General features: G+C 39.3%; 2 protein-coding genes across 2 annotated transcripts; one reads left to right on the forward strand and one right to left on the reverse strand.

Annotated features, from left to right (window-relative positions):
• Positions 1-321, forward strand: LOC147556565 (uncharacterized). The gene has a single exon (XM_086658662.1). It carries the CDS (start codon positions 1-3, stop codon positions 319-321), a length of 321 nt encoding a protein of 106 aa, XP_086514788.1.
• Positions 322-2,818: 2,497 nt separating this feature from the next.
• LOC147556566 (uncharacterized) lies at positions 2,819-9,120 on the reverse strand. Its single transcript, XM_086664608.1, has 2 exons — positions 7,803-9,120; positions 2,819-3,041 (listed from the first exon to the last, which is right to left on the reverse strand). The coding sequence occupies exons 1-2, from the start codon at positions 9,118-9,120 to the stop codon at positions 3,010-3,012; spliced, it is 1,350 nt and encodes a 449-aa protein (XP_086520734.1). The 3' UTR covers positions 2,819-3,009.
• Positions 9,121-16,035: the final 6,915 nt, after the last annotated feature.

Here is a 16,035-nt window from a genome sequence, read left to right on the forward strand (position 1 = left end):
ATGAATGGATGGGATAAATCTTTAGAGGAACTACATGCTATGCTACAAACAGCCGAAGAGAATATCGCAGTAGTTGAACCTAAAAAAGAAGTTCTAATGGCTCATAAGGACAAGGGATTTAAGAGGGATGGAAAGCAGAAATTCAAAAGAAGAAAATGGGCAAAGGGAAAGGCAAGCAAGTTCCCAAAGAACAAAGGTGCCCAATCTGATTCCAAGTGTTTCTATTGCAATGGCACGGGTCATTGGAAGAGAAACTGTCCCAAATTCCTGGAAGACAAGAAGAACGGAACCGTGGTTTTCGCTCAAGGTAAAAATTATTAAAAGTTAATTCAATTTAATATTATTTCCTTTTAAGGTATAGGATAGCTAAAAAGCTCTTATCATTATGAATGACAGGAGCAAGTGGGAGCTGAGTATTTATTGAAGAGGAGATGAACCTGTCAAAAAGCTAAGGAAGCAAGAGTTGCTAGAAAAGCTAAAGAAGGATCATAGACTCCATAGGCATTACTTTAATCAGTTTTAGTTTTCTTTTTCCTTTTTCGAACATTGACTCTGTAATGAGATTATGGGAGTAAATAAAGTATTTAGTATTTTATGATGTTCTTAAAAGAGCCTATTTAACTTTTAAGATATTTATACCGAACGATTCAACTTAGTTATTCTAATCTAGTCAAATAAATTTGAATGAACATGAATGAAACTAAAGTTGTTTGATTGCGAATCTCTCAACGATAGTTAATCATGGTCTAGGCAAATAGATTTGACAAGATCTCATATGACAAAACAGAGGTCAATTAATCATAAAACTCATGTTAGACATGAAATTATGACTGATGTGACTAGAATAGACTAAGGACTGGATTATATGAAAAGTTTTGGAAACTAAACCTGAATCTAGTAAAGAATCAATCGACTAAAGAATATGATGAGATCATATGTCTAAAAGTCATCAATCTTCCAAAAGAATAAAGGTCTAATACAAATCTGTCGAACCACTAAAACCTAGAATAGCTATAGTGAAAAATGATTCCATACGAGTATGGATTTTAGAAAGAGTTCTAAAACCGGTATTTTATTCAAAGTCTAAAACATGTTAGACATAGTTTCTTCTAAAGAAGAATAACGGGGGTTTCTCATAAAATCATCGACACACAATTAGATTGTTGCTCTCGATGGTGTCTTACTTGAAAGAAAGAGTTTTTCAAAGAAGACAAGTGGGAGGAAATAAATATTCGAATGGTTTCGAATAGGAGCAACAAATAGGAGTAAAGAAGTTACTCACTATATTGAGAGTAAGGAATTACTCGTCGTGAAATTCCTTAAGGAGTTAATGAGATTTCTCGAAATTTGCTCAAAAACCCCGGATGAGTCTTAGGAAGATTCAAACATACTATAGTAGAACCACTCCAAAATTAGACTGTGAGTTCAAAGAGATAAGAGTAAGAATGGTCAAGTCTTGTTCGACAAGAAGGTAAGTGGGAGTGAAACAAGTTCGTTTCAAGTCCTGTATGTAGGAAACATACTGGGGTTGAGAAGACAATCAGAAATAATGTCAAAACAGTTAGAGAACTGACTCAATAGGACAATAGACGAGGGTAAACAAAATTGGGCATCGAGATCTATAAACGATAGATCAAAGAGATGATAAGACTCGTTCAAAAGAGTTTTGAAGATATCTAAATAGAAAACTCAGAGAGAGAGATTCTACCCATCTCACATGAAAAACTGCCAAGCAACATTTGGAATTTGGAAATTCTGATGACCAAAAACAAACATGAGAGAAATACTTATGGTTAAGAACATAAGAGTAATCATGAAGATGATTGATGTTTACCCGCTACATCTGAGAAATACTTAGAGTATAAAAGATGTCGTCACCCATACATGCCAGTTCAGCCTAGAATGCTTAGAGCATCCAAGACTCAAGTCTCTGAAACCATAGATTGGAAAAAGCCATAAAAGAAATCTTCCGAAAATAAAGATAAGAATCTTTTAGGGAGGACAAACAGATGAAAAGGAGTTTTCATGCCGGAAGTCGTTGCTAACTCTACTAGATAAGAAAGAAAAATTAGAACTTAGGAAGTACTGATTTCAGTTTGAGAAACTGATATTATCATAAAAGCTTACGAAAGAGTTCTTAAGAACGATAATATTAAGCAAAGAAAACGTAACTAAACTGTCACCTTAGAACGAACATGGAGGATGTATGGATCTAAAGGAATTAGGATCAAGGTAGAAGAACCTAAGAGACTTGTAAAATTGAGAATGTAAAGGAGTTTACGCGGGCACTCAAATTTTACAAACTCTTGTTATCCGAAATAAACTCAGTTTATTTCGGATTCTAAATTGTGGTTTAGAATTTAAACGACAGTCCAAAATAATGGAGTGTTCCAGGTAGGTTTATTAGATATGTGATCTAATAAAAGAGACCCTACTAAGTGAACCTGGAAGCACGCCATTATACCGTCCCTAGTCTAGGTCATTGGTTGGACAACAATGACTTATGAAGACTAGCATGAGTGATTAACAAGATAGCGTTGTTTCTTGGGATATGGGAAGAGGAGTATTCAAAGTTAACTTCATGGGAAGAGGAGTATTCAAAGAGTTGAAGTCGTGAATTATCATAACTCTCATTTAAGCAAATTGGAGAGATTCCTTAAAACATGAGTACTCACTCAGTTTATGTAACGCCCCAAATCCAGATTTCCACGTCGGCCGCCATGAAAACCTAAACTTAAAGCATTCCTTCGCAGAACAGTAAACATATACGATATACTCATCAAGGAGACAAATAGTATCGAACATGAAGCTCAAAAAGTAACAATAAATCATCTAATAAAAAGTTTACCAAGTTTCTCAAAACTCATAGGATGTCTCTAAATCATCGACACAAATGTCGGACAAGATAAAACATAAATAACACCAAGTGTTTAGGAGATACAACTCCAAATAACTACCTAAAGAAAGAAAGAAAATCACTAAAGAAACTCCTCCAAGGCTAACTATGACTCAAGCAGGTGGCACTTCCCGATTTCCTTGTCCTGAAAAATAAAAGGTTGGGTCAGACCCCAACAAGTAGATTTCGAAACCTCTAAAGCCTCAATAGACAGTTTCAAGAGCTACCAAAACAAATAGACAACCACTTATGCTGAGAAGATGTCCAAGTATAGTATCCGAGTTGTGACCATTAGATTTAAAATGTACCACATATGTAACAAACAACAAAAAGCGACATGACGAGTTGGTGTCCACCTTATGTAAGAGTGTGGCCCACAAGGTCATCCATTGTGTTAGCGCCGACCCCATACGCTCCATACCTATATCACATCCGGTAGAGAGGGTCGAACCAACCACAATACTCTTACAACCCTTCACCAACTCCATCACGTCACACATACATAATATCACACCATTTATAATAAACAACCAAAAGCAATATGACAAGTTGGTATCCACGTTGTATGAGAGTGTGGCCCACAAGGTCATCCATTGTGTTAGCGCCGACCCCATACGCTCCATACCTATATCACATCCGGTAGAGAGGGTCGAACCAACCACAATACTCTTACAACTCTCCACCAACTCCATCACATCACACACATATAATAGCATCACACCACAACATACATAAATCAAAATCATATTCGATAGCATATTACGACATACGAGTTCCATATTTGTAATTTTGCAAGTAATGAATCAATGATGATAATAGCCTAAAATTCTCATATCATGTTGAGTTCTAGGGCATGTTCATGTATCAATATAAAGAGTGTTGTCCAATAGTGAGAGACATATAATTATAAGAGCTATATACTAAAATCATGGCAAATAGAGAGGTTTAGCCCTAAATATCATTGTAATACATGAATCTAGCATGAAAATGTAAATGAAGGTTGTATGGTTCATCAAGTATGTCATTATAGCAAATATCCTCAAAATCTAACACATAGATGAGATTCAAAGTGACCAAGAAATGAGTTTGTACAAATATAGATCTACTACTTCTAGCATATATATTCATGTCAAGAACCCTAATCTATGTTCAAGTAATACTAAAATCTAGGGTTTGTGGTGTTATCTAGTTTGTCTAGGTTTTCTATAAAAATGGCTATTCAAGCCCTAGAGGAGTAGAAATCTACCTTAGTCCAAAGCCAAACAATGAAGAGAACCCCCACACACCAAGAACAATAAACAAAAGATGAAGAAACTCCAAGCTCCAAGCCCCAAACCCTTCTTCTTTCTCCCCTTCCTCCACACTTTCTCTCACTAAAACCTAATACCCCATCCCTTTCTCCACTCACGGCTGTATGGGAAAGAAAGGCAATACCAAAAGTGTTGGCAGTAGGGTATTATTAGGGAGGGTATAAAGGGTTGATGCTATAGGCACCTCCTAAAATAATAGGGGCACTACAATCTCCCCTCCTAAAAAGAAATTTCGTCCTCGAAATTGAACGCACCTGATGAGAGGAAAAGATGAGGATAACGAAGTCGCATATCATCCTCGCGTTCCCAAGTAACTTCTCTATCGTTGTGATGATTCCACTGAACTTTGACCATGGGAATAGTCTTTCGGCGAAGAACATGCTCTCTACGATCCACGATGCGAGCTGGTTCCTCTTCATATGATGTATTTGGTTGGAGCTCAAAATCATGGTAGTCGACCACCGAATGTTGATCCTCATCTCTCACATGCTTCCGAAGCATCGATACATGAAATACGTTGTGCACTCCTGCCAAACTTGCAGGCAAGTCAAGACGATAAGCCACTTTGCCTACCTTCTCCACTATTCTGAAAGGTCCAATGTATCTGGGAGCCAATTTTCCCTTCTTGCCGAACCGCAAAACACCCTTCATAGGTGACACCTTCAATAGCACCTCTTCTCCAACGATAAACTCCAAATCCCTACGTCGTTTGTCAGCATAACTCTTCTGACGACTTTGAGCTGCTTTGAGCCTACTCCGAATTAATGCAATCTTTTCAGAAGTATCCCGAATCACCTCTGGTCCTTCTAGTTTAGCATCTCCTGCCTCTTTCCAACATAATGGTGATCGACAAGGCCTCCCATATAATGCCTCGAAAGGAGCCATACCAATGCTAGATTGGTAACTATTATTATATGCGAACTCTACCAAAGGCAAGTGATCTTGCCAACTACCACCAAGATCTAGTATCGAACACCGTAACATATCCTCGAGTACTTTGTTGACTCTCTCTGTCTGCCCATCGGTCTGAGGGTGAAAAGCTGTACTAAAATGTAACGATGTTCCCATAGACGCCTGAAAACTCTTCCAAAACCGAGAAGTAAAGGATGAATCTCTATCTGACACAATAGACACTGGAACTCCGTGCAGCCTGACAATCTCCTTAATGTAAAATTGTGTCAGTCGATCTCCACTATCCGTCGTCTTCACTGGTAAGAAGTGAGCCGACTTAGTCAGCCTATCAACTATCACCCAGATGGCATCAAAGCCTCGACTCGAACGCGGTAAACCTGTGATGAAGTCCATCGATATGTTCTCCCATTTCCACTCTGGAATAGGCAGCGGTTCTAGAAGTCCCAACGGATGTCGATTTTCTGCTTTCACCATCTGACACACCTCACACTTCCTTACATGTTCAGCAACATCTTTCTTCATTCCGGACCACCAATATTGCCTCTTCAAGTCTTTGTACATCTTGTTACCACCAGGATGAACAGTGTACTTACTCCGATGTGCCTCGTCTAATATATCCCGTCTCAAGACCGGATCTGCCGGTACAAATAACCTCCCTCGGATTCTCAATCCTCCGTCCTGTCCTGTACTGAACTCTGTTTTAGTTTCTTGCATTAACGAAACCTGTTTCTGGCACCACTCATCGTTAACTTGTGCATCCACAATACGGTTTAGTAAGGATGGTCTAACAACCATACTACCCAGAAATAAGGAGCCAACTCCTGACCCAACCATATCAATGTCATATGTTGCCACATCGTCCAACATCTTCCACTGATTCATCATCAATGCGGCTATGATACCCCTCGGTTGTCGACTTAATGCATCAGCTACTACATTAGCCTTACCCGGGTGGTATTGTAGCGAGAAGTCATAGTCTTTCATCAACTCTAACCATCGGCGTTGGCGCATGTTCAACTCCTTTTGCGAGAATAGATACTTGAGGCTCTTATGGTCGGTAAAGAGATCAAACTTTTCTCCGTACAAATAATGTCTCCAAATCTTCAAAGCAAACACTATAGCTGCCAACTCTAAGTCATGAGTTGGATAATTCCGCTCATGCGGTCTCAACTGCCTCGAAGCATAGGCAACCACCTTATCACTCTGCATAAGAACACAACCCAAACCCTGAATTGAAGCATCAGTGTAAATCACTAACCGAACACCACCCTCAGGAATGGTCAAAACTGGTGCAGTAGTCAATCTCGTCTTTAGTTCTTGAAATGCCAAGTCACACTCTGTAGACCATAGAAACGGAACTTCCTTCTTTGTTAGGTTCGTCAAAGGACCTGCAATACTCGAGAACCCCTTGATAAACCGCCTGTAATATCCAGCCAATCCTAGAAAACTACGAACCTCCGTCGCAGATGTGGGTTGCTTCCAATTAAGCACTGCCTCGACCTTAGAAGGGTCGACTGATACTCCGATGCTAGAAATAACATGACCCAAGAACTTTACTTCTTCTTGCCAAAATTCACACTTCTCGAACTTAGCATACAACTGATGTTCCATCAGTCTCTCCAGTACTTGTCGCAAGTGATCCTCATGATCTTCCTTAGTTCTAGAGTAGATAAGGATATCATCAATAAATACGATGACAAACTTATCTAAGAAATCTCGAAATACCCGATTCATCAAATCCATGAAAACTGCTGGAGCATTAGTCAAACCAAAAGGCATAACCAAAAACTCATAAGAACCATAACGTGTCACAAATGCAGTCTTAGGAATGTCTTCTTCTCTAACCCGTAACTGATGATACCCTGATCTCAAGTCAATCTTCGAAAACCACTTGGATCCTCTCAGTTGATCGAATAAGTCATCGATCCTCGGTAAAGGGTACTTATTCCTCACAGTAACCTTATTCAACTCCCTATAATCAATACACAACCTCATCGACCCGTCTTTCTTTTTAACAAAAAGAACAGGCGCACCCCACGGGGAGCTACTCTGGCGTATGAAACCCAAGTCAAGTAACTGTTGAATCTGGTCCTTGAGCTCACGTAGTTCAACTGGAGCCATTCGGTAATGAGTTTTAGCTATCGGTGCAGTACCCGGTTCCAACTCTATGCAGAAGTCAACCTCTCTGCGTGGTGGCAACCCTGGTATATCGCTGAACACCCCATGGTACTCACGTACCACATCAATCATCTCTAGCGTCTTACCCATCACCGGATGCTCTATCAGTTCCACGTTACCCAAGTGCATCTCCCTCATCTGTCTCGTAAGTCCAGACACAACCAACACCTCTTCACTCGGAAGAGAAAATGTGACCGTCTTGGCAAAACAGTCCACAAGTGCATGATATGAAGCAAGCCAATCCATGCCTAGGATGACATCATAGTAAACTAACTGAAGTACAAAGAGGTCTGAAGCAAACTCTCGTTCACCTAACTTAATAATGCACCCGCGACAAATGTGGTCTATCACTATAGACCCACCCCAAGGTGACGATACAACAAAAGGGCTCACACATCAATCTAACACAATAGGCAAAGTGCGTACAAAAGAAGTAGAAATAAATGTACCCATAGCACCAGGATCAAATAATACTCTTCCCAGATTACTATGAATAAGAAATGTACCTTCAACCACCTCAGCAGGTGCTCCAACATCCCTAGGAACTACGGCATTCAGCTGCAGCTGCTGACCCCGTCCCTGCAACCTCCCTTGTTGATTATGATCATGTTGTCGCCCTTGATTACCAATTCGAGTCTCATTCTTCTTAGGACAATCAATTGCTCTATGACCCTGCCCATGACAAGTGTAACAAATTCCCTGGAAAGCTCTCTGTCTTCCCCAGTTGCCATTCAGTGGTTCTGGTTGTCCACCAGTTGCTACCACTGCTCTATCATCCCGATCTGTACGAGGCCTCTTGCCATCACGCTGCCCATGATAGCGGTCACTTCGATTCTTACCACCGCTCTTGTTGTTATTACCACTCCATTTCTGGGTATGTCCCATCTCTCCCTTGACACTCCTCTGCTTCCTCATCTCTTGAATGTAGTCATCTTGTGCCTTAGCACATGTCACCACTTTCTGATAAGTGTCAAAACTAGGTTGCCCAATGATTTGTCTCGCAATGTTAGGGAGCAACCCATTCACAAACCTCTCAATCTTATATTGTTCAGTAGGGATCAAGTGAGTAGCAAACAATGACAGTCGATGAAACTCCTGCTCATACTCTAAGACTGTCTGATTCTCTCCCTGCTTCAAATTTTGAAATTCTCTTGATACTTTCTGTTGTGTTGAATATGGAAAGTAATTTGCCTTGAATACATCCTTAAACTGTGTCCATGTCATAGCCATAGGATCTACTAACCGAGCCTCTGTATCCCACCAAGAAGCGGCATTTCCTTCCAACTGAAACACTGCCATTCTCTGCTTATACACATCTGAGCACTCGAGATTCTGCAAAATCTTATCCATCTTCTGGCACCATGCATGTGCTCCTAAAGGTCCCGCGGTTCCATCAAATACAGGTGGCCCCATCTTCGTGAACTGGTGATAATGTTGCACCCAAGTCATCTCAGTCGGTGGTCTCTGATTCACCACCGGTACCACAAGACCTCCTGTTTCCCGTGTTGGAACATGAACCCGATCTCGCTCCTGCATTTTAGCCTCCGCTGCAATGTTGATCAAATCTTGCAATGCAGTTGCGTCAATGGTCACCGTTGCCCCTCCATTCGGATTTTGAACTGGAGTTGCACTGCTCTCAGCCTGCACCGTTGTACCCACAGTTCCTGTCGATCCTCTTTCCTCGGCAAAGATTCCTCGATCTATCGCCTTGCCTGCACCTCGGCCTGTCCCCCTGCCTACACCTCGGCCTGTACCTCGGCTTGTACCTCGACCTCGGATGCGAGCACTACGACGTCCCCTACAAATAACTCCATCTCCGTCCATGAATCTAATCAAGAGAAGAATAAGGAGATAAACTAAATTAATGTCACGCACAAAAACCAAGGAAAGATCAAAGTGCCACTACTGCTTCTAACTGTCTAATAGCCCTAGACACAATCCCTAGGATTTATGAACCTAGAGCTCTGATACCACTTTGTAACGCCCCAAATCCAGATTTCCACGTCGGCCGCCATGAAAACCTAAACTTAAAGCATTCCTTCGCAGAACAGTAAACATATACGATATACTCATCAAGGAGACAAATAGTATCGAACATGAAGCTCAAAAAGTAACAATAAATCATCTAATAAAAAGTTTACCAAGTTTCTCAAAACTCATAGGATGTCTCTAAATCATCGACACAAATGTCGGACAAGATAAAACATAAATAACACCAAGTGTTTAGGAGATACAACTCCAAATAACTACCTAAAGAAAGAAAGAAAATCACTAAAGAAACTCCTCCAAGGCTAACTATGACTCAAGCAGGTGGCACTTCCCGATTTCCTTGTCCTGAAAAATAAAAGGTTGGGTCAGACCCCAACAAGTAGATTTCGAAACCTCTAAAGCCTCAATAGACAGTTTCAAGAGCTACCAAAACAAATAGACAACCACTTATGCTGAGAAGATGTCCAAGTATAGTATCCGAGTTGTGACCATTAGAAATAAAATGTACCACATATGTAACAAACAACAAAAAGCGACATGACGAGTTGGTGTCCACCTTATGTAAGAGTGTGGCCCACAAGGTCATCCATTGTGTTAGCGCCGACCCCATACGCTCCATACCTATATCACATCCGGTAGAGAGGGTCGAACCAACCACAATACTCTTACAACCCTTCACCAACTCCATCACGTCACACATACATAATATCACACCATTTATAATAAACAACCAAAAGCAATATGACAAGTTGGTATCCACGTTGTATGAGAGTGTGGCCCACAAGGTCATCCATTGTGTTAGCGCCGACCCCATACGCTCCATACCTATATCACATCCGGTAGAGAGGGTCGAACCAACCACAATACTCTTACAACTCTCCACCAACTCCATCACATCACACACATATAATAGCATCACACCACAACATACATAAATCAAAATCATATTCGATAGCATATTACGACATACGAGTTCCATATTTGTAATTTTGCAAGTAATGAATCAATGATGATAATAGCCTAAAATTCTCATATCATGTTGAGTTCTAGGGCATGTTCATGTATCAATATAAAGAGTGTTGTCCAATAGTGAGAGACATATAATTATAAGAGCTATATACTAAAATCATGGCAAATAGAGAGGTTTAGCCCTAAATATCATTGTAATACATGAATCTAGCATGAAAATGTAAATGAAGGTTGTATGGTTCATCAAGTATGTCATTATAGCAAATATCCTCAAAATCTAACACATAGATGAGATTCAAAGTGACCAAGAAATGAGTTTGTACAAATATAGATCTACTACTTCTAGCATATATATTCATGTCAAGAACCCTAATCTATGTTCAAGTAATACTAAAATCTAGGGTTTGTGGTGTTATCTAGTTTGTCTAGGTTTTCTATAAAAATGGCTATTCAAGCCCTAGAGGAGTAGAAATCTACCTTAGTCCAAAGCCAAACAATGAAGAGAACCCCCACACACCAAGAACAATAAACAAAAGATGAAGAAACTCCAAGCTCCAAGCCCCAAACCCTTCTTCTTTCTCCCCTTCCTCCACACTTTCTCTCACTAAAACCTAATACCCCATCCCTTTCTCCACTCACGGCTGTATGGGAAAGAAAGGCAATACCAAAAGTGTTGGCAGTAGGGTATTATTAGGGAGGGTATAAAGGGTTGATGCTATAGGCACCTCCTAAAATAATAGGGGCACTACAGTTTATGTAAGGAATGTCGAACTTTGGTACCGTCAAACGCCATCCGTAAAAAGTGGGTATAAAGGCAGATTGCTGGGGGAGACAGGAGAGACATAAGATTGAGTGGGAGTACAAGACTGGAATGTGTCTTCCTGAATAAAATCAGGATAAAGTATCTCCGGGCCACTTAACGAGAAACAACTGGAAAATGCATGGTCGTGCTCAAATGGATTAAGAGTTAATCATTTGATTTGACAGTTTGTTCTCGGGATCAAGGAAGTCTGATGAATATTTCACATCAGATGAGATACGAAAAGACATGGGAATCGAGCATTGAACTTGTTCTAAGCACAAGTGGGAGACTGAAGGATATATTCCCTTGGTCAGAAGGAATGGTATCCTTTCGAAGGAGTGTCCTTCGACCAAGGTGTCAATGAGTACGATTTGGCGAATAGGATCTTAATGACCTTACTCAGAAGATCATTAGTCCGGTCCAATTAGGGGTCGTAATGCTTAGCTAGAAGTCAACTACGATCGTCGGATAACTTCGGTAATCCGCGGCTAACATAGACCGGATCCTACAAGGGTTACACATAAGAGTGATGGTTTGAACGGAGAGAATTGACTAGTAACAGACTGGCATATAAGTGGATTGGATCCATTATAAGTAAGACCAATTAGTTCGGAGGAGTCTGAATAAGAGATAAACACATCCGGGCCTTAAAGGACCCGGGAAGGGTTTAGGTGGGCCGGCCATGTGATGGCCGACTTTAGCAAGGGGTCGTCCATTACATGGCCGGTTAGGCCCTAAGTGGGCCAACCAAGGAAGCCCATAAAGGGCTATGTTGGACAGCCACACTAAGGAACCCTAAAAGGGTGTTTTGGGAAACATCTTATAATTAGGCTTTAGTAATCCTAGTTTGGGTCAAATACCTTTTCTAGGGATTTCTATTAAGGACTTAATTAGACAACCTATGCCTCATTTGGGTACACACATCGCTTATATTATGAGCTTTTTTATAAGTCCATAAATAAAAGAGCTTTTTAAAAATCTGTTTGAGTCGTTTGGTATGATACATAAAAAGTGTTTCTGTATCTTAAAAAGCTAGGATATGACATTTGGTAAAAAAAAGGTAAAGTTCGTATTGTAGTTATTAAACAATATGCTTATATCATTATATTAATAAAAAAAAAGTATATATATATATATTAAAAATAAAATAAAATAAAATAATAGATATTTTTTAATTTTCATAAACACATAAAGATCAAAATTTGAATCTTATGTAGTGGTGATAGGCTCAATAGTGGTGGACGTGTTATGATGGTGCTTAATGGTGGCGGAGTTATGGTAGTGATGTTGGTTGTAGAATAGAGGAGGTGTTGGTGGTTAAGGAGTAAAGTTGTAACGCCTATAGTGAAATGGTATTAGTGGAGGTGGTATAGTGTGGTGGTGGAGTGGTCGATTTGTGGCGACGATGGTGAAGTGGTTGTGGAATGGTTGTGGTGGTGGTGGAGTGCACCGAAGGTGAAGTTACATCGGGGGTCGTGGAGTCGCGGGGGAGATGGTGAAACGCCCGTGATGGTGGTAGAGTGGTGGCGAAGGTTGTGGAGTGGTTGTAAAAAAATTGATGGTTGTGGAATAGTTGTGGTGGTGGTGGAGTTGCGGCGAAAGTGGTGATGATGGAGTTGCGCCGGAGGTGGTATGAAAGTGGTGAAGTGTTAGTGATGGTGGTGGAATGGTGGCAGAGGTGGTGGGGTGATGGTCAGAGGTAGTGGAGTGATTGTGGTGGCAGAGGTGGTAGGGTGGTTGTGATGGTGGTGGATGTTTATTGATGGTGACAAAAAAAATTACTTATTTTATTTTTATAGCTAACTTTTAATAAGCAGCTATAAAAAAAACCACAAAATTGTGGCTTCTGCTTTTTGGAGAAAATGGGTTTTTCTAGCTTAAAATAAGCTACAACCTTTTTGAACCAAACGCGCAAAGTTTTCAATAAGCGCTTAAAATATGCTAAAAGCTGGTTTTTAGCTTTTTTTTAAGCTGAACCAAACGGGGCCTAAAGGTGTGTGTGTGTGTGCCTAAGAAGTGAGACATCTATTCATAACTGAAAGAGTTCAGAATATACATCTCAGAGAGAGAGAAAAAAAAGAGTTTTCTCAATTATCTAGTCAAGAAGAAGGAGTTCTTCATCTCAACCTTTAAGAAGGTCCTAGCTGACTGAAAGGAGGGTGTTCAAGTTATACACTCGGTGTCTCAAGTAGAGGAGCAACAATTGGGGCTCTTATCTTCCGAATACTGGTGGGGATTTAGTTCGTGGGAAAGCGAGTAAATGTAATCTTCTTTCTACTCTAGTTCATTGATATGTTCATGTATAGATCCTGGATGTCTAGTGTTAAACATAGAGATGTCTGAGATACCGCTTACAACACTAGTTAGATGATTAGTATGTATTGGATACCTACAAAACCCTACAGATTGCACTTAGCACGTGCAACAAGTCGTTAAAACCTCTAGGTTGCCCTAGAGGACGAGTTTTGTCTCGTGACCGTTTGCAGTGATTGTACCCACAAAATTCCAAAAATCTCAAAAATCCAGAAGGGTCTAAATATGACATGGACTAAAAATGTTTATCCGAGATACGTTTTTGAAAGCTAATAAAAACGAAATCCAAGTCAACCAGACCATACAAATGCTAACAATCCGTTCACTAATAATCTAGACCTGAAGTGCATATGACAAGCCAATATGAGCATCATTTCGGTTTCGAAAAGACAAGACCTCGATTACTTTCTTAATACATTTTGCCTCGACTGTTGCCTCACGGTCATAGACTCAAAATTCTAGTCACTTAGAAATGGTTCACTCAATGTGCGAATATGAGCATGAAGAAAAACTCGACACATTACAAAAGAAGGACTAAATTTTTTTATGAACGACTGATCTCATGGGAGGTAAACAACCACTAATACGTGAAGAGGAAGCTTACCAAATCTTCTCACCTGATCTACTTTCTAACAGTGTTTCCTAGAGGTTAATAGACACTAATGATGAGGTAAACTAGAACTCCTGAGAACTTGACGTCTTCAAATCTTCAAGAACTACTTCATGTGATACACACATCTAAACAAACTTTTTTTTTATAAGACTCATAATACAAAAATCACTTTCTTGGTACTACTCTTTCCTTGGGTAAAATTCTCTATACTTTGCTTCATGCCTTATTCTCAGGGTTTTAAATAATGATGAAGTTCCTACCTTCCTTTAGTTGACATTGCTTTCAAGTTTCCCAGATTACAAGAGAAAGGTTTGCTTCCTGAGGACACCCCTAGTGGTTGTAAAATTTGAACTCAAGAGATCAAATGAGTTTTTCTTTCAATATTGTGAGGTTGAGTAGCTCTTCATTCTACTCAGAATTAGCTTAGAAGAGATCACTCAAAACAAAAAGAAAGGCTCAGAATCTCACATAGGTTAAGTCTCCACTAATGATCAATTAAGTTATCTCAGAAAAGTCAACTTTTCACCTATCTAACACTCACAAGGCTAGTGCTCAGACAACTTAAAGACTCGAAATTCGTGGAAAAACTTTTAGCAAAAGCATAGCACGACCAACTAGACTCTATGACTATTAACAAACACAAATAACTAGACTCACTTTTCCAATCCAAAAATTTAAAAATTTTGAAAATTTTTAAACCCTTTTGAATTTTTGAAATAAGGACTTAACAAAAAAAAAAATTCAATCCCCTATCCTCAAACTTAAACCGGACATTGTCTTCAATGTTTAAAAGACTTTACAAAAAAATTTCAAAAGTCATATACATGGGTTGCCTCCCAGAAAGCGTTAAGTTTAACGCCTTCAACCAGACGAAACTGATCATAGCAGATCAGTCTGGATAAACAGGATCTTCAATAGCAACATCCTATGTGTCGGTCAATATCTCTAAAAATGATTTTAACCGTTGCTCATTCACTTTGAACACACCACCATTTTTGTCTTCGATGTCGACCGCACCAGAAGGATAAACAAATTTGACCGTGAAAGGTCCTGACCATTTAGAACGGACTTTACCAGGATATAAGTGCAAACGGTTGTTATATAAGAGAACTTTCTGATTCAGTGAAAATGTTTTTCTTAAAATGTTTTTATCATGAAACATTTTCATTTTATGCTTATATAATCTAGCACTTTCATTACATTGTTCCTTCATTCCTCCAACTCACTGAGTTGTAACTTTCTCTCTTTACCCGCTTTGTCAAGCAAAAAATTCAATTGCTTGATAGCCCAGTATGCTCTAGTTTATATGGAGACATTCCAATAGGGGTCTTAAACGTTGTACGGTAAGCCCATAGTGCATCGGTTAGTCGTAAAGACCAATCCTTCCTATTAGTGTTAACCGTTTTCTCAAGAATGCGTTTGATCTCCCTATTAGAAACCTCGACTTGACCACTAGTCTGTGGATGGTATGGGGTAGACCAATCCTTCCTATTAGTGTTAACCGTTTTCTCAAGAATATTGAAAATGTCAGCAATATATATATATATATATATTAGTTTATATGCATATTTTAAATGAAAACAAGATTAAATTTTTATTCAAATATATAATTGTGTTGTTAAAATCAGTAAAATGTCTGAAAATAAGATTGAATTTTATAAATTTGTAGTTTTTTTTCATACTGATAAAGTAATGATCGAGAGCATCTAGGAAGGCTTGAACCCCGCTCTCAAGTTGTTGACCAACAATGGGTGAAATTTGACCCCATGCATTTACCTTAGTTATTTTTCATTTAAGGTAACGACTATAAGAATTTGCATCACTGAAATTTTGAGAATAAATTTTGAGAATAAATTTGGTCTTGGCAACTATAAGTTTTGGAAATATATTTTGAGAATAAATTTTGACCATAAATGTTCTCTTAAAATTTATCGAAAAAATATATTTATTACTTCAACCACAAGAAACTTTTGGTTAAGTGGAAGTTAAAATATATTTATAAAAGGGCAATAATGGGAGAAAATAAATGGTTTGAAGCATGGGGCCCACCAAA

Source organism: Eschscholzia californica, unplaced genomic scaffold (assembly GCF_041429995.1).
Source record: "Eschscholzia californica isolate CP2 unplaced genomic scaffold, dmEscCali1.0.p SCAF_2, whole genome shotgun sequence".
NCBI lineage: Eukaryota > Viridiplantae > Streptophyta > Magnoliopsida > Ranunculales > Papaveraceae > Eschscholzia > Eschscholzia californica.

Excerpts from the sequence above, each read along its gene's own strand:
- LOC147556566 (XM_086664608.1), bottom strand. The coding sequence starts at position 9,120 with ATGGACGGAGATGGAGTTATTTGTAGGGGACGTCGTAGTGCTCGCATC. Across the intron at positions 3,042-7,802 it reads ACCTGCTGAGGTGGTTGAAG|GACAAGGAAATCGGGAAGTG; the intron begins GTACATTTCTTA and ends TTTATTTTTCAG.
- LOC147556565 (XM_086658662.1), top strand. The coding sequence starts at position 1 with ATGAATGGATGGGATAAATCTTTAGAGGAACTACATGCTATGCTACAA.